This window comes from Diabrotica undecimpunctata, chromosome 1 (assembly GCF_040954645.1).
Source record: "Diabrotica undecimpunctata isolate CICGRU chromosome 1, icDiaUnde3, whole genome shotgun sequence".
In the NCBI taxonomy this organism is placed as follows: domain Eukaryota; kingdom Metazoa; phylum Arthropoda; class Insecta; order Coleoptera; family Chrysomelidae; genus Diabrotica; species Diabrotica undecimpunctata.
The window spans coordinates 185,092,524-185,110,562 of NC_092803.1; the positions used below are offsets into that span (position 1 = coordinate 185,092,524).

Sequence of the window (18,039 nt, forward strand, 5' to 3'; positions counted from 1 at the left end):
ACAATGTTTTGTTGCTATCTAGTATACGTGTTAGAAAGAAATTGGGCACCAAAATGAGGCTGTAAGAAGAAACATATTGTCGTTATTTTAAAAGGCCTTCCTTATATTATTTGTTATATATTATGTTGTATTTTAAAAGTCTAATTATGTTTGTCCGTCCGTCCGTCCGTCCGTCTGTCCAGTCTTAGATTGAAAAAACTGTAATAAATAGAGACAAACTGATAACGGATTCCGATTCAGCACTTAAAGTTATTACAGCAAATATAGTCAAATAGTCAAAACAAAAATACTCATTTCTGGTTTTGAGAAAATTAATAAAAACAGCATAACTTGCAAACAACGATAGATACACTTATTTTGACAACGGTCAAAACGCTGTCTTTGTTAACTTCGGTCACATACATTTTTCACTTTCAGTCAAAATTTTTGACTCTTGATTTATTTTTGATCTTTTTAAAAAAGATCAAAATGTTTCTGTACAAACTTTTACAAAATAAAAGTTTGTACAGAAAAATAATTTTGGCACGATAAAGATTTTCACCCCTTTAATTACTGCATATAGTTTACCTTCTTTGTATCCTAAAGGTGGATTCAGGAAGAAAATTCATTTTAGTACTTTCTAATAAAAATGAAAATAATACTTACCTAAATGTTATCAGAGACCAAATATTTGCCGAATCTCTAGGATTTAATCTTCTTTTCTTAATGTTTCTGGAATCCATAATTTCGAATTCTTTATTAAATAATAAACATATAAACTTTTGTAGGTTAGTCGAAGATTCTGAAAAAAATATTTTTTTCCATAATTATTATAATGAAAGAAATATATTGCTTTATTGAAAGCCTACAACTTTCTTGATTCTGAAGACACTTCCAAACTAACTTGGAGTCAATTCTAGTGCCTTTAATGCCGTCTGGCTATCAGATTTAATTTTTATAGTTCTGTGCCGGCAGTGCATTTTTATTAGTTCCTGCAGGAACATATATGTAGCACGAATTTCTGCTTGGAATATAGTAAACTGATTACCCAGGCTTTCACTAGGGCTTAGCCTTGTTTTCTCTCTGCATTGTTTTATTCAACTGCCACTTGCTCCTTCCTTTAGAGAAGATGACAAATTAATTTTTTGAAATTATATTTAGGTTGCATTGAATCTGGTATCATTTCCAATTCAGTGTGATTTTTAATTATATCTCCAGATTTGATCCCGATATTCTCTTTGATGGATTTTTGTTAACATTTATAGCACGCTTAGCAGTTTTGACCAAAATCTTCTACTCTTACAGGCTTGTTAGAATCAGCCTAGTCTCCAGCATTGCTTTGATCCAACTTCATACGGTAGTGAATATTCTTTTTGATGATGCTGCATCATAAAGACAATTTGGTAGTGCATTATCAAATGCGCCTTTTACATCTAGAAAGGCGGCTAATGCAATCTCTCCATTGCTAATGGAGTGACTGATTTAAGTAACTACTTCGTCAAGTACAGTTTCGATATGAAATATTTTATCCTTCTTAGGAAGTTTATTTAAGTCAGACAATGCACAGGATGTAATTTGATCTTTTTAATTAAATTTTCTTCGGAATCATATTCAAATCTAATTTTAATAAGCAAACAAGTTAATATAATGTAGCCAGCTCTGGTTACTAATACTGAAAGAAAAAGTTGTCAGTAAGAATGTACCAACACAGACAAGTTGACAGCAGACCAGAGATAAATCTATAACAAAAATACAAACAGATCAGAACTTATTATCTATCCGACGATACAACACTTCTTAGGATTTTTCTTTTTTATGGAGGTTTAAGAACCATAAGAGGATTTTTTTAAAAAAGGATATTTTAAGAGAAACTGAAGTCCAGGATATAGTGAGATGAATCCGATTACGATGCAGCAAATGGAGACGTCATGTCGACAGAATGGAAATCGAGAAATGAGCAAAAACACATAAACCCAATACAAAAAGACCAATAGGTAAAACTTAGAAGAAGTGGTATGACATCTGGACATCAACTTCACAAGAGCTGGAGAAGAATAAGATAATAAAATGTCTTGTTTGCCAATAATTAATCAACTCTTATAACTTGGTTTTTAATTATACAGGACGTCGAATCCATTAAGATTTTTATATAAAAGTCACCATAACTTGAAATACCGCTGTATAAGCGCCCATTAATTTTAAAACCTGTACCTTAAAGATATGTATAACTTATATTTGCAATTTTTTGGTACGTTTTATAATGACATACGTATATTGTACAATAAGGTCTCTTTTTATGCGGATTATTTTTAAGCGATTTTAAGGTTGTGCGGTTTGTATTTTATCCAAAAATTTCTATTATTAACTATTATAATTAAATATTAACTATGTCAGTAAAGTGAGCCTTCACAATTCAGGGATTCCCTTGTTACATGATGTCCCTATTACCTCATTGCGAGTTTCAGATTAAAAGGTATAACCTGTTATTGTTTTAAAATATTGTTTCTCTTAGCCGTGTTTCGTTTTATAATAAGTTCTTTAAAATTTTGCTAATTCCAAGTTGCAGTATAATACATCACGGTTTTCGGATTGAAAGATTTCAAGTGAGTGTCGTAAAGTTTCATTTTTCATTAGAAGAGGTTTTTGCCATCTCAATATCGTAAGTATCAATTTCGTTGGAAACGAAAATTGCAATTTTAGATCGCTTAGGAAAAGGAGAAGGATCTACGGCAATTGGAAAAAAAATTAATTTAAGCGAATCAACTGTAAGAGCAATTAAGAAGAATGAAGTTGCTATAAGAAAATCTATAATTTCTGGTACAAAATTAAGCGCCAAATTTTCATCTTACTCAAGGGATGTATTATTAGAAAGAACAGAAAGAGCCATCGCAATTTGGATTGAGGAACTAATTCAAAGATGAATTCCTGTAAGTGGTTATTAAATCCAGGGAAAAGCTCTTCATAATATCAATATCACAGGAGAGAGTGCTACAGCAGACAAAGCAGCAGCAAAAATATTTCCACAGGAGCTAGCGAAAATTATTGAAGATGGAGACTATTGTGTCGATCAAGTATTTAACGCTGATAAAACGGGACTGTATTGGAAAAAATGCCTAACCGTACTTACATAGCAAAGAATGAAAAAACTGAAAGTGAACATAAAGCAAGTAAATTGTTATACATACTTTGTAACCATACATCAGGAGATAGGATGTTGAAACCGCTCTTTATAAATAAATCTCTTAGACCACGTGCTTTCAAAGGCAAAGATTTACTTTAAGTAAATAAAAGGGCTGTGAGAGTTCTGCGTATTTTCTTGTGTTAAATCCCATAAGAAATCGCTAAGGTCCATTCTGGTAATTTTTGGCTCATTTTGTGGTGGGGGTAAAACGGCTTGTCCGATCGTGACGTGCAAGGTATCGTCGGAAAGGGGAGGGGGTAGCAAATATGTTAACATAAAAAACAAAGATAACGGCATTGCCAAAAGGCCACTAAGCTTGTAACGTCTAAACAGCTCAACGTACAACAACGTGCAAGGTATCGATGGAAAGGGGAGGGGGTAGCGAATACGTTAACACAAAAAACAAAGATGGCGGCATTGCACGCCGAAACAGCTTGACGTAGAACAACGTGCAAGGTATCGATGGAAAAGGGAGGGGTCAACAAATACGTAGACACAGAAAAAAACATGGCGGCGTATTGCCAAAATGACACTAAGCTTGTAATGTCTAAACGACTCAACGTTCAACAATGTGCAAGGTATCAATGGAAAGGGGAGGTGATAACGAATATGTAAGGACAAAAAACAAATGCAAAGATAATGCCAAAACGGCACTATATCGTTTCTCTGTTGGTATTAGTCAGATTACTACGTGTAACACGTTAAATGAAAGAGGAAGTGATATCCAATACGTTAACATAAAAAACAGATGGAAAGACGTTGCCAAAACGGCACTATATTGTATCTTTGTTGCTATTGAGACGTCAAATGAAATAAAAATCAAACATGGCAACATTGCCAAAACGGCACTATATCATATCTTTGTTGTTATTGGTTCAATTACTACGTATAAAGCGGTAAATGAAAGAGGATGGACTAATGAATATGTTATCACAAAAAAACAATCGCAAAGAAGTCATTCACGTCATTTCAAGTGATATTTCACGTCAAATGTCACTTCCTTCGTTGAATGTCACGTCCTGCGTCGAACGTCACGTCCTGCGTTGAAGGTCACGTCATTCACATCATTTCACATCAAATGTTACGTCCTGCGTCGAACGTTACGTCCTGCGTCGAATGTCACGTCATTCACATCATTTCACATCAAATGTTACGTCCTGCGTCGAACGTTACGTCCTGCGTCGAATGTCACGTCATTCACATCATTTTACATCAAATGTTACGTCCTGTCACAAAAAGTCACAATAGTCACAAAAACGAATAAAATACATATGGACCAGTTTTGTCCTAAAATAATACCAAAATAAACTTTACAAGTAAAACAAGAAAAAGCAATTAAAGTTGATGAAAATTGATAGAAAAATATTATGATTTAAACTCGTTTTATAACGAGACACTTTGAAAAACATCTACCTGTAGACAAAGTCTATAAATAATTCGTTTACTTTCAACAACAATACTAGTAAAATAAACAGGTTCCCCTGTTTTCCTGTTAATCGACACGATATGAATATGGTTTAGTTTAGTATACTTTTTTAAGCTTTTGTATGAATTTCTTTTAGATATTCGAAGTAATTTATCATACACCTATTTCTTTTAATTTCTGGAAACTTTTTTGTTTTTGTCTTGGTTTTATGTAATTTTAGAAGGCTACGGGACGTATCCCTACTTTTTCAAGGCAAGTAATATCTTTTTTAGGCATTTTTTTGTATGCGCTTTTCTGTGGAACGTATCCACCGCATAAAACGAGACCTTACTTAACTTCGCACAGAAGTATAAGTACCACACTGTAATTTATTATTCAGTAGGTACATAAAATTATGTAATATATTTGACAATATCATAGAAGCAAGAGTTAGGTATGTACCACTCTGTTCATGTGTTATGAAAAATAACAATAAACATTACGTTTTATTGAGGAACATAATAAAATTATTTTTCGTTATTGTTCTGAAATTATTGTCCTATTAAATTGTTTTCGCTATGATAAACGTTAACCATTAAATTCAAATCTCTAGCATTATGATGAGTTACAAGTATTTTTAATATTACATTTACCTTTTGATTTAGTATAGTTCCAAAAATCTCACCATTAGGTCAACTAGTCATAGTTAAAAACTTCACCATCACCAATTACTGTTACATTATGCAGTTAAAAAATAGCAATTTGCCAAAATTTTTAGAATTATCCATACTAATAACGTTTCGGTTACTTGGTCTCACTCCTACGTTCAATTAAATAATGTTAATAGCGGAAGTAATTTTCGAAATTATAAAGGTTACCAGATGCGGATTTAGATTTCTTGTTCTGGGTTTAGGTGTTTTATTAGACAACGTCGCATATTTAAATATGTATTAAGCAACTTGATACATATAGATTTACTCGTCTAAGGACAATACAAGTCTACAATACACTATCTTTTATAAACGAAGGTAATATTAAACAAATATTTTTTCTACAAGTACTACACTACAAGTGTTTAAAGAAGACTTATATTGTTTTGTCCGATTGTGAAAGAAGTAGATAACATTTGCGAGGCATATTGTTAAAATATGTATCGTTTTTAAATCAAATACCAACACGTTTTAACAATAATTTTTATATTTTTCCACGAAATCTTGTGACAATTAGCTCACAACTTAGATACCAGACTCATTAAAATGCAAGTTTAATTTAAATATAATTATAACAAACGAAATAAAATTTACTTCTATACATAGGTACGTTAAATAAAAAGACGAATTCTCCGAAGTCAAACAAACAGGTTGCGGTCCTTGGTGCCGGTGAACGGAAAAAATTTCTAGCCGCCTTTGGATGGGTAGTACGAAGGAAGATCTTTAGTTAATACCGTAGGACCAGTGAGTGGCCGATTATTACTCGGCTCAAACGAGGTGCGATATATAAGCGGTCGATCAATACTTACAATTAATTTAAAATTAGAACATAGCATATCAGTCTTCGAGAACTATCTTAAACAAAAATAAGACATTATCTTACTAAGACTTATGACACAAAATATTTATTTATTTATTTATTTAATTAACGGATATACCATTTTTACAGAAATATGACGTCAACCTTTACAAAGCTTATATATAGGTTGCGTTAATAAAAAACAAACCAAAATTAAAATCAAACAAAATTCAATTAAAGTAGTACCTTAAGATATTAAAGAATGCTCAAAATCTCTCAAATGATTTCTTAAATGTTGCTGTAGATATTCCAAATAACTCTAAACTATTGCTGTGCTCATTGGCAGTTCGTAAAATTCTTGTAATGGGTTCATTTTGGCCATAATTCGTAGTGTGGAATGGAATGTTGAAAATCTCAGTGTTACGAGTTCTTCTAGTATTAACATTAAAATTTATTAAACTTAGTAACTCTGGATCTTAAACATATCCATTTATAATTTTAAAAAGGAAACATAAATCCGCTTGACATCTTCTATCATGTAGCCATTGGATCTTTAGTATTGACAGTATATCATCATATGTGTATTGATGTCTAATAAAACCAATTTTGTAAGCACATACCCTCAAGAATTTATTTTGAACTCTCTCGATACTGTAGATGTCACTGTTATATGAAGGAGACCAAATGAGAGAACCATACTCCAAAACTGATCGAACTAAACTACAGTATAGCATTTTTAAAGTTTGTACTGAAAACTGATTACAGTTTCTAAGAATAAATCCCAACATTTTTAAAGCTTTAGCTGAAGATTCGTTAATGTGATATTTAAAAGTTAGTTTAGAATCAAAATTTATACCTAAATCTTTAATATTATGACGTGCCTCTAAAGGTACATTATTTATACAATAATCATAATTTACAAACTCTCTTGTTCTTCCAAAAGTAATTTTAAAACATTTTTGTATATTTAAGTATAGCATGTTGACCTCACACCAACTAGCTAAGCTTTTAATGTCATTCTGTAACAAAGAGGCATCAACTAGGTCATTAACTATTCGAAATATTTTAAGGTCATCAGCAAACATTAGAAATTTACTATTTTTAATCACTGAGAATATATCATTAACAAATGTATTAAATAAGAGAGGTCCAATATGAGACCCCTGAGGAACTCCTGAGGTTACAGATATTCGTTGAGATAAACAATTTCCATATTTAACATACTGACATCTACCAGATATATAACTACCTATCCACTCAATTATTTTACCTCCAAATCCATAGCCATTTAATTTAGCAATAAGCAGATCTTGGTTAACTCTATCGAAGGCTTTTGAGAAGTCTGTGTAGATAGCGTCAACCTGACCCTTCTGTTCCACTGAATTAGCTATAAAATTCGTATACAATATTAAGTTCGTGCATGTAGACTTACCTTTAGAAAAGCCATGTTGTCCAACATCAATTAAATCTTTACAATTCCATGTCAAAAAGTTATTTACAAGACACTCAAAAAGTTTGGGTAATACAGATTGGTTACAAACCGCTCGATAATTTTCAACATCATTTTTATTACCAGATTTGAAAATTGGTGTTAGGTAACTAGTCTTCCAAAGATCAGGAAAGATGTCGGTACTCAATGAGGAATTAAATAAGAAGCAGATAGGTTTTACAAGAGTGAAAATGCAATGCTTGAGAACATAAGCTGGCAAACAATCAGGTCCAAGCGATAATTTCCAAGGCATCTTTAAAACACTATCAATTATGTCAGAGACCTCAATACTATAATTATTCACATTTACGCTCTGCTGATAGTTAAAAATTGGGGTCTGATTAATTTTAGAATTAGAATATGTAGTTGAGAAAAACTTACCAAATAGATTAACTACGTCTTGAGCATTATCACTTGTACTATCACCGTAGAACATATTAGATGGCAGATTATAAACTTTTATAATATAGTATAAGATAAACTTTTACGTTTATTATTGATATACTTCCAAAAATGTCGAGGATTATATATAATAACATTGAGAGGAGACTTGCTTACATTCATTTCTTAACTGAGAAAATCTTAAATAATCATTCCTTCTGCCAAACAATTTATACTGCTTATGTATTTTCTTTTTTTAAATATATCAACTTCCTTAATTTACCATTAAACCAAATCGGAAACGAACTTGTTTTAAATTTTTTGATCGGAACAAAGAAGTCAAAACCTATAAACATAAAATCATAAAATACTGCTAAGCTGTAATTCACATCATCTGATAAAAGTAAGTCCCAATTTAAATTTGCAAAGTAATCATTTAGTCCAATATAATTTGCATTTTTAAAATCATAATAAAATTCCTCGTAGTTCAGTTGATCATGCTTTTCAAAACCAGTTAATTCTACAATTATAGGTGAATGGTGGATACTATTATCAAATAGTGAATCAAGTGGAATAACTACATCAACATTATTTAAATTAGTAAATACTAAATCTAGAAAGACATTACGATTATTAGGTAAATTGTTTATTTGAAACATAATAAAATAACCAAAAGAATTAGCCAAATACACAGCAGGATAGTCTTCAGGGCATTCAACATTTAATCCAAAGTTGTCATTACTCCAGGAAGCATTTGGCAAATTATAATCACCACACAGTAACAAGTTTTCACACTTCTCCATCACATATTCAACTGAACTGCAGTGCAACATGTATACATTTAGGTCGGATGCAGGAGGGATATAAACTCCACCCAAAACTATGCACTTATTATTAACTTTCAGTGATACAAAAATTTGTTCTACTTCACAATCGGGGATTATCACTTTCTGCGCACTTATGTCGTTTTTAACAGCAATCAGCACACCTCCACCCCTAGTTTTTCCTGTATAAGCAGGATTACGATAATTTCTAAACACGTTATAACCAATAAGTCCTAATTCTGCATCGCCATATTCACAAGTTAACCAAGTTTCCACCAAAATGATTATATGATAATTACATTGAGCTATGGCAATTTCCACAGACTTTAGTTTTGTTTAGCAAAAAACATAATAAAATTATGCTGGAATATCGCTACAGTCATTGCAAATTGGATTTAAATGTTCCAAACAAAGATACTTTTTACAAATTGAACAAAAATATTTCGTTTTTCGATTCTTTTTCCATCAACAGTCATGACACCTCTCAATTGCTCCCGGAGTTCTTTGAACTGGCACATCTTCATCCAAATGACAGATCTCCTTTAGTCGAATCCTTATTGTCTTGGATATATAGACATTTTGGCTTCAATTCTTTTGGTGGTTGTACATAAGGCTAAATGATAAATTTGTCAAAAGGTAAAAGAAATAATAAATTAGACTTAGAAATGGACTCACACAAGCAACACATTCATGATTTGATAAATTTGTCATTTCTTCTCGTCGGGTCTTTGTGGAATTTGGAATGTTACAATTGTAAATATCAAAGGAATTTATTGCTGTAACATTTAAAAGGCTGTACAAAACAACCATAGGCCATCTTCTACTACAACGTGCCACATCATATTGTGCACATAATTTATCTTCGGTATCAACACCGCTATTTGTGCTGTTATATGCTAATATGATTTCCGGTTTTCCAGTTACAGGATCAACGTCGTCCCCATGGTGCATAGTGAAATATAACATAACAAGTTTTTGTTTCTTTTTTTTGGTTTATATGACACTGGTGTATAGAATTCGGGCTAGAATCTCAAATGCGAAGAAGGAGAGAAGTAACAAAACAAGGCGCCTTAATATTGAACTCCTCAAAAATCCGCAAACGGTAGAAAGGTTTCAAAACTATATCGAAACTAAATACATAACTAAAGAGAATCTAACAATTAGTGTACAATGGGAAACGTGTAAAAATTACATTAAAGACGCAGCAAATAAAATTCTAGGGCCGCAAAGACCACCACCACGCAATAAGTGGTTCGATGCTGAGTGCGAGGACATTACAAGAAGAAAGAACAATGCATATAAACTGATGCAGCAAAGAAGAACCCGAGAAAAAGAACAAAAATATAAAGATCTCAGAAGAGAAGAGAAGTACATCCATCGGAGAAAAAGCGACCTTTTGAAAATAGAATATTGGAAGAACTTGAGGCATTAAAAAAGGGAAATCAAACAAGAAAATTCTATAAAAATCTAAATAAAGCAAGAAAAGAATTTAAATCAAGGATCGGACTATGTAAGGATAAGGAGGGGCATATACTCAATACAAAAGAAGAAGAATCGAAAAGGTGGGTGGAACACTATAAAGAACTGCTTACTATCGAAGTAGAAGATCCAAATCAACCACCCCCAGGAGCAAACAACAATACACCATTGGAGCCTCCATCAACTCAGGAAGTACGGGATGCAATAAAACACCTAAAAAATAATAAATCTCCAGGAAGTGATGGTATACCCGTGGAACTTATTAAATGTGGAGGTGCTACTCTGACTCATATATATATATATATATATATATATATATATATATATAATCATACTGAGAGCCTGGAATGAGGAACAAATCTCAGAAGAGTGGTGTATTGGGATCGTTTGCCCGCTACACAAATAGGGCGATGAATTAGAATGTAGAAACTATAGGGGAATAACCCTTCTTAATACAGCATACAAAATATTTTCGAGTATTTTATATGGTCGCCTGAGTGAATATTCAGAGGAGCTTCTGGTGAATATCAAAGTGGTTTTAGGCCTGGTCGATCAACAACAGACCAGATCTTTGTGCTAAGGCAAATACTGGAAAAAACCAATGAATTCAATATCGACACATACCATCTTTTCGTAGATTTTAAATCGGCCTATGATAGTGTCCTAAGAAATAAATTGTATGACGCCATGGATGAATTCCACATCCCCAATAAACTGATAAGATTGGTTAAGGCTACAATGCGTAAAGTTGTTTGCAAAGTCGAAATACAGGGCGAACAATCACAGGCATTTGAAACGCATGTTGGGCTGCGACAGGGAGATGCGCTGGCGTGTCTCCTTTTCAACATAGCTTTGGAAAAGGCGGTCAGGGATGCCCAAATAGACAGCAGAGGAAACATTTTTAATAAATCATCCCAAATTTTGCCATATGCAGATGATGTTGATCTAGTTGCCCGCACAACACGCAAGCTACAAGAAATGTATACCACCTTGTCAAACGCCGCAAAAAATATGGGCCTGCAAGTAAATGAAAATAAAACTAAGATAATGGCATCAACACCTAACAATAGAGCCAGAAACATCGGCCACCAATTCACGGTTGATAATTCTACCTTTGAAGTGGTGGACAAATTCACATACTTAGGCTCCTTGATCACCAAGAAGAACGTCATGATGGAATAAATCAAGCGAAGAACAATCCTAGCAAACAAATGCTATTTTGGACTGAGTAGACATATGAGAAGCAGAAACTTAAGCCAAAAAAACAAAAATAACCATATACAAAACCCTTATACAACCAGTGTTGACATATGGGTCGGAGACATGGACCATTTCCAAGGCAGATGAAAATCTCCTGCTTATATTTGAACGAAGGATCCTGAGAAGAATATTCGTAGGCATCTGTGAAAATGGTGTTTGGAGAAGGAGGTACAACTACGAGATATATCACAGATATAAACATATATTTGGTGGTAAAGACGTAGTATCCTTTATAAAAATAGGACGACTAAGATGGGCAGGACATCTGGCAAAATCACAGCAGAACAACCCTCCTAGAAGAATCCTTATGTCACAACGTGTGGGAAGTAGAAATAGGGGTAGACCAAAACTCAGATGGAGGGATGATGTAGATGAGGATGGTAGACAAATAGGCGCAGCAAACTGGCAACAGTTGGCAATGGATAGAACTGACTGGCGTAATAGACTTGGGAAGGTCGAGGCTCTTTTATAGGTCTGTAGCACCAATGATGATGATGATGACACTGGTGTTCCTTATGAACCAAACACAAATGTACTAGAGCCGATAGGTCGTCCTTGATTTTTAGAGAAATATGCAGGAATTTCTCTTCTATTTACTTTTATTGTTCCCAAGAGAGTTAAACCATTTTTCTTCAAACTTATACCAAGATCAACGCTGGTGTACCAATTGTCGGTGGTAACATTTCTCTTAGATCCTTAGAGATTTTAACAGGCTCGTTCCGCCACTGTCTTGGTACTAGTGCCTAGATAGTATGAATCACCCACTTGGTTTTTACGAACGTATACTTCCATGTTACTGGTATAAAATAACTTCACATCAGACAGTTCAAATATTTTTATCCTTATCTATTGGGTTTGCTTGGTATGTACGGGCGGAACGAGCACCGTCCTCTAAAAGCCTTCAATTTTTCATCCACGGTTACGTATTACGATTGAGAGAAACGTTTTTCTGATTTTCGTTTCACTTGTTAATAAGATCTCTTATTGGCGCTAATTTATTAAAACTAAATCTATCATGCCTTGTATTGATATCATCAGTTCGCATGTACCTTAGTAAATTTCTTAATCTCGTGATGTTCATTGTCAGTCGAAAAACCTCTATACCAGTGCCGTCCGTTTTCCACAAGTCTATTGTATTAAGGTGACTTGCCTTTCTTATACCTGCAAGATATAAGAGACCTAAAAGGGCACGAATTTCATCAATGTTTGTTGGATATATAACTCGATCTGCTTCTGCTTCTATTTTTGTATTGGTCCCATCAACAATTATTTACAACATATCAGTCCAGATATTAAAAATATCGGTTTTTTGTCTGACACATTGTTTTGAACCCGGAAGCTGTAGAATAATATTTTTACTTCGAGTTCTGACGTTCTTAGGGGCAATATGCTTAGCCCATTTTGTTTTATTATCTTTGCCCAAAAAATATGGACCAATGGCAAAATCTGTCTCATCATCTAATTACTCATTTTCCTATTCCGTATCGCTTCCCTCCAAGTTTTCTTCTACATGATCTCCTTATCCTGATTCCTCTTTATCATCATACTTATCACCCGTCGAAACTTCTTCAATAAGTACTAACGATATTTTTTGCTCTTTTTCATAATCCATAATATCTGGAATATAAAGTATTATTATAAAACAATTACTTACAAGTCACAAAATCCTATTACTTCTCTAGACGCACACGATCCACTGCACCGGTTTTACAAATTACAAACTTATAGTACGAGCATTAACACTGCAATGATACAAGATACAATACACAGTCGATACTTGATATTATAACCACAGTTTAACCACAAGTACAGTTTCTTTTTTATACTATGCTATAACAAACAATATATGCTCACTTGCCGTTCTAATTTTAATCGACTTTGCACATGACGTCATAGCGAGACAAAGCCAGGGGACTTGTGTGTATCTTATTTTAACGATGCATCATATGGCAACGTTGTTCCATTATAGACTAGGCGGGATCTGTGGAAATTCAGACCATAATGGACATTTTCCATAGGAAGCTATTTTTTTGCTGGAATCCCTTCAGGATGTGCCCAATATCGATAGTCACGATATGCGCCAGTCGCAAACCCTGTGCTAAATTTTTTATTTAACAAAATCTGAAAACAATTGAAAATTTCTCATTTTTTTGCTCCTATTTTCGCTTATAATTCGGAAAATATTGATCCTAGAGAAAAAATTATAAGAAGTTAAAAGTTTCGTTAATCAATTTTACACAATATTTTGGTAGCTAGAAATTTAAACTTTAATCTTTATTGTTGAAAAAATAGCAATAATTGGAAAAAAAGTACAAAAAAATAAAGTTAATCCTTTAAATGTTTTCGACTTTCTAAACTTGACTTACAAGCTCCATATTCCGCCTAGAAAAACTTTTTAATATGTTTAAAACGTGTGATAAATTTTGTTAAGATCGGTCGGATAGATTTTGCATAATAATTTTGCAACCCAGCCTACTGGAAAAAAATCGCAAATGTATAGTAGGCCCTCAGATAGTTTGCAAAAATCCTATAAATTATAGGACCTTGCCCCCACAGCATACAAAGAAAGTGCCCAAGCAATATCTTCAATTGTTCACTTAATTTGTTTTTTAGTTTTTAGTTTTTTTAACTGTCCTTTAGTAAAAATTTTTTCGGTTTTACTTTTTTCCTCCTCTCTTCTAAGAAGTTCCTTCAATTCTTCATTTTCAGTTTGCAAATTCTTTATTTGTCCCATGGCTTTTTTAACTACATTATTTTCACATAGAAATTTTCCCTTTACATTGCAGTTTGAGTAGCGATATCCTTAAAGTTTTTGTCGCAATTTTTTTCTACGGTTTTTTTGCAATCTCATCTTGTAGTTCATTTATGTTTTCTCTGTAATAAAAGTTAAATATATAAAGAATACATTTTACTACCACATTTGTAGTAAATCATACATCCAAAGTGACTTTTTTTAAAGACCTATCAAAAATAAGTATTACTTCAAGTTCTATTAAAATGGCCATTAATATATATTATTATCTATAGAAACATTTATTATTATCTATAGAAACATTTGCTCTGCTGTTAAAGTGTGTCTAAAACCAAAATACTTACATATTTTTTAATGGATTTCTTTTCTCCATTCTTCTTTTGCGTCTATTTTCAGGCGATGTTTTAGCGCTTGAGGTTTTTATTAAATGAAGAGAAGGTATGTAATCATTTCTTAACTTCCACTGTTTGTCAGGGAATCCCAATAGTTTTTCTGTTAAACAATAATCAGCTTCTGTAAAATGTTTTGAGCATATTCTCGCGGTTCCTACATTAAATTTGTCTCGCTGCAAACACTTGGCACACACCATACTTGACGCATTTGTTTGTCTCTAGGAAACACAAAAAAACAACACTTCGAAAAAGTTTTACTTTTTTATTATTATTGTTTAAACAACCCACCACTGCACAATACATTATGGCAAACAAATAATTAGTCTTCTTTATAAAGTAGCTACAGGTAGTCGAGAGGAAGTTGCGTACGATAAACAAATTAGGTGATATTAACACAGTAAACTGAATGTTTTCACCACAATATTTACATAACAATATAATATACAAAGTTTTTACTACATTAATAAATAAATAAAAATATCATTCACTACGTTTTGAAGTACACAGGATAGCAAACTCGATTAACACAGCAACATAATTGACATGAACACAAATAGAGCATTTAACTTGCCGCATTAAAGTTGTCTCGGGCTTACGTCACAGGTGTGTGAGAGAGAAGCAAAAACATGCGCGTTGACTTCTTGACATCTTGTTTCTTGTTGGTTATATTTCTTCTTAAGGTGCCTTCTCCATTACTGAAGGTTGGCAGGAATATCGAATATTGCTATACGGAGTGGAGTTGGTTATAGTATCATGGATAAATATACCTATCAAAAGAAGGTACAGAGTCGGAGTTCCTCATTGACTCTCACCGGTCTCCTAGACAAGCTGCGTCTACTTCGAAAATCGTCCTCAACATACACATTAAACACAATAACGAAAATTTACAAGATAATTTTAAAATGATGTCAATATTTTAAAGGTGTGTTCCCAGGACGACTTTATTGGGGAATAGTTCATTCGATTATATTGTAGAATTTTTTTTACTACTCTGTATATCATAAAAATTTCGGTAAAGGTTTTAAACAAACCTTTTACAAGAATTGCTTTTTGTTGGAATCTTGAATCTTGAATGAGAATCTTGGAATCTTTTAATTGGAATTGAAATATTCAAAGGGAATAAACTGATTACATTGCTTATTTACGTTAGCCATAGCAGAATCTAAGTGTTTGAAACATACACCTACACCTGTGATATGCCTCTTGTAGATGTCTCTAGAATGTGAGTTCTGCTCACCAAGGGGAGGCTCGAAGGAGAAGACAGCTTACATCGTAGCGAAAAACGGCGAGAAACAATAAGGGACTTGTGTTTAGATCATCTAGAGACTAGCTTAATAATTTTAATTTCATTTCTAAATAGGAGTGAAATTGACAGTGTGTGTGCTTATATTTTGGAAAATCTGTGGTTTCCTTGATTTTTGGTTTATCTATTGTTATGAAGATAATAAAACGTATCGATCTGCCTGCTTGTAAAAGCAAAGCTGAAACAGTGTCCGTCAATTCATCCAGTTAGTCGCTGGGAAGCAGTTGATCTAGTTAGTCCAAATATATTTTTCCAAATAGTATTAGGACTTATTGCCGAGTTTATGTTTGAACTTCATGACTTTAATTTTAATTTCTCAAACATTTAAAATGTACCTAATCTAAAAGTTTTTACAACTTTTCAAGTGGGTATTTGCAAATGCTTTTACTTAAGTTTTTACTGATTATGGTCTGTAAAACCAAGAACTTTCTAATGAAATTTGTAATTATTTTGGTTGTTCTCTTTATTTTAGTAGTTTTTTTAATATACCATTTACATTTACACTAGTTTTCCTTCATTATAAATTTAGATGTGATTTTGCCCGTTGCATGCGATGGGGTATCCAATTAATTGCCATCTGCAGTCACTTACTAAATCTTTAAAATAATAAACTTCTTGCATCATGTAAACCAAGTAAGTAGGATTCAGCTAGTTGTTTATTTTTAACTCAGTCAGAGGCCTTGTTCAGATAAATAAAGCAAATTTACCTTACAGTGTGTCTAATTAATTAAAAAATCACGAAATACCTGGCGTAACCCATTAATGTTATCAGTACAAAGAAGAAGCACTTACCATTTAAGTATGGTGTATTAATTGCAGCTAGCGGAGTAAAATAGTGGCTGAGCCCCTTAGTATGTAGAAAACCGACGCCGGCACGCTGAGGCGCTAAAGGACGTTCACGTCTCCGCTAAACTGAAGATGTTTACATTACGATGTCTCATTTCGATCTGTATTCCCTTGCTATGATATAGGCACAAAACCTCTGACTACTCAGAGTGTCAGAACCCTCTGACAGAGAGTTAGTGGAGCAATTGCATCCCCAAAAATCAACCCTATTGTATTGCGCGTTTGAAAGATATTAATTTAAATAAAGGGTTCACAGAAATTTGATATTTTGCAGCGTTAACAAATAACTTAAAGATAAGTGAATTTCTTTGAACCTAAAAACAGCCAGCTTGACAATGAAATTTACTGAATAGAAGAAAAATAATATACTGTAAACTTTTAAAGTAAATAGGTAGTTACAATTTGGTAGTCGCTTTGTTTATTTTTTCTATCTTCATATATTCGTAATATCTTCTCTTTTCATTTACTGTGTCGCTTGTAAAGATTCGATCAGTTGTTTATTTTGGACTCAGTCACAGGTCTTCTTTATTTCAGTAAATCAAAACTTGTCTTTTAATTAATCTTTTTATTCATCCACAGTGCCCTATGACATCTCGCATGTAACTATACGTTTATTAATAATGAAGATGCCGTGTAGTGCTCTTTTGGTAGTCGTTTTGTGTTTTTTCTTTATTACTTTATTACATGCGTTATATCCTCTCCTTTTATATATCGCATCACACGCTACAATCGGATCAATAACAACGGAGATATTATGTAATTCCTTTCTGGCAATGCCGCCATGTGTATATTTTGTGCCTCAACCTCAACAAATGCGCTGTCTCATCCCCTTTCTAATAAAGTATTGTACATCACGAGACGACAAACTATTCTACCTCCACTACAAAATGCTTAAAAAATGGGCAGAATGAAACTTAACGTAACAATTTTGCGAAAAATTCTGACGAAGTACTAAAATTTCCTAGTAATGATATGTGAATCATCAATTTGTAGAATGCATTAACAATAAATCAACTGTATCGTTTAACAACAAAATATGATTGCAACGTCAGTTGGTAGTTCAGAGTTACGTAGTTATACATTCCTTTAATTTGTTCGGCTTTTGTTCTTTCCTCTTAACACAAAAATAAACAAAATCGACTTAAGTCACAAAGCAAAAGTTAGCTAATTAATATATGAGGAATACAGAGAAAGGAAGAGGAAATTAAAATTTATTTTTGCAGTAGATAAAAAATAAAT

At 33.0% G+C, this 18,039-nt stretch overlaps 1 protein-coding gene across 1 annotated transcript in view; it reads right to left on the minus strand.

The window, feature by feature from the left end:
• The window catches only part of LOC140432694 (ATP-binding cassette sub-family C member 4-like), a 38,241-nt gene extending 32,708 nt beyond the window's left edge, over window positions 1–5,533 (minus strand). Inside the window, exons 1-2 of the mRNA XM_072520751.1 lie at window positions 5,219–5,533; window positions 646–781 (exon numbers count right to left, since the gene is read on the minus strand). Of these exons, the coding sequence (XP_072376852.1) occupies window positions 646–722 (77 nt within the window). The 5' untranslated portion in view covers window positions 723–781; window positions 5,219–5,533. The remainder of the gene's footprint in view (window positions 1–645; window positions 782–5,218) is intronic.
• Between the last annotated feature and the right edge of the window lie 12,506 nt (window positions 5,534–18,039).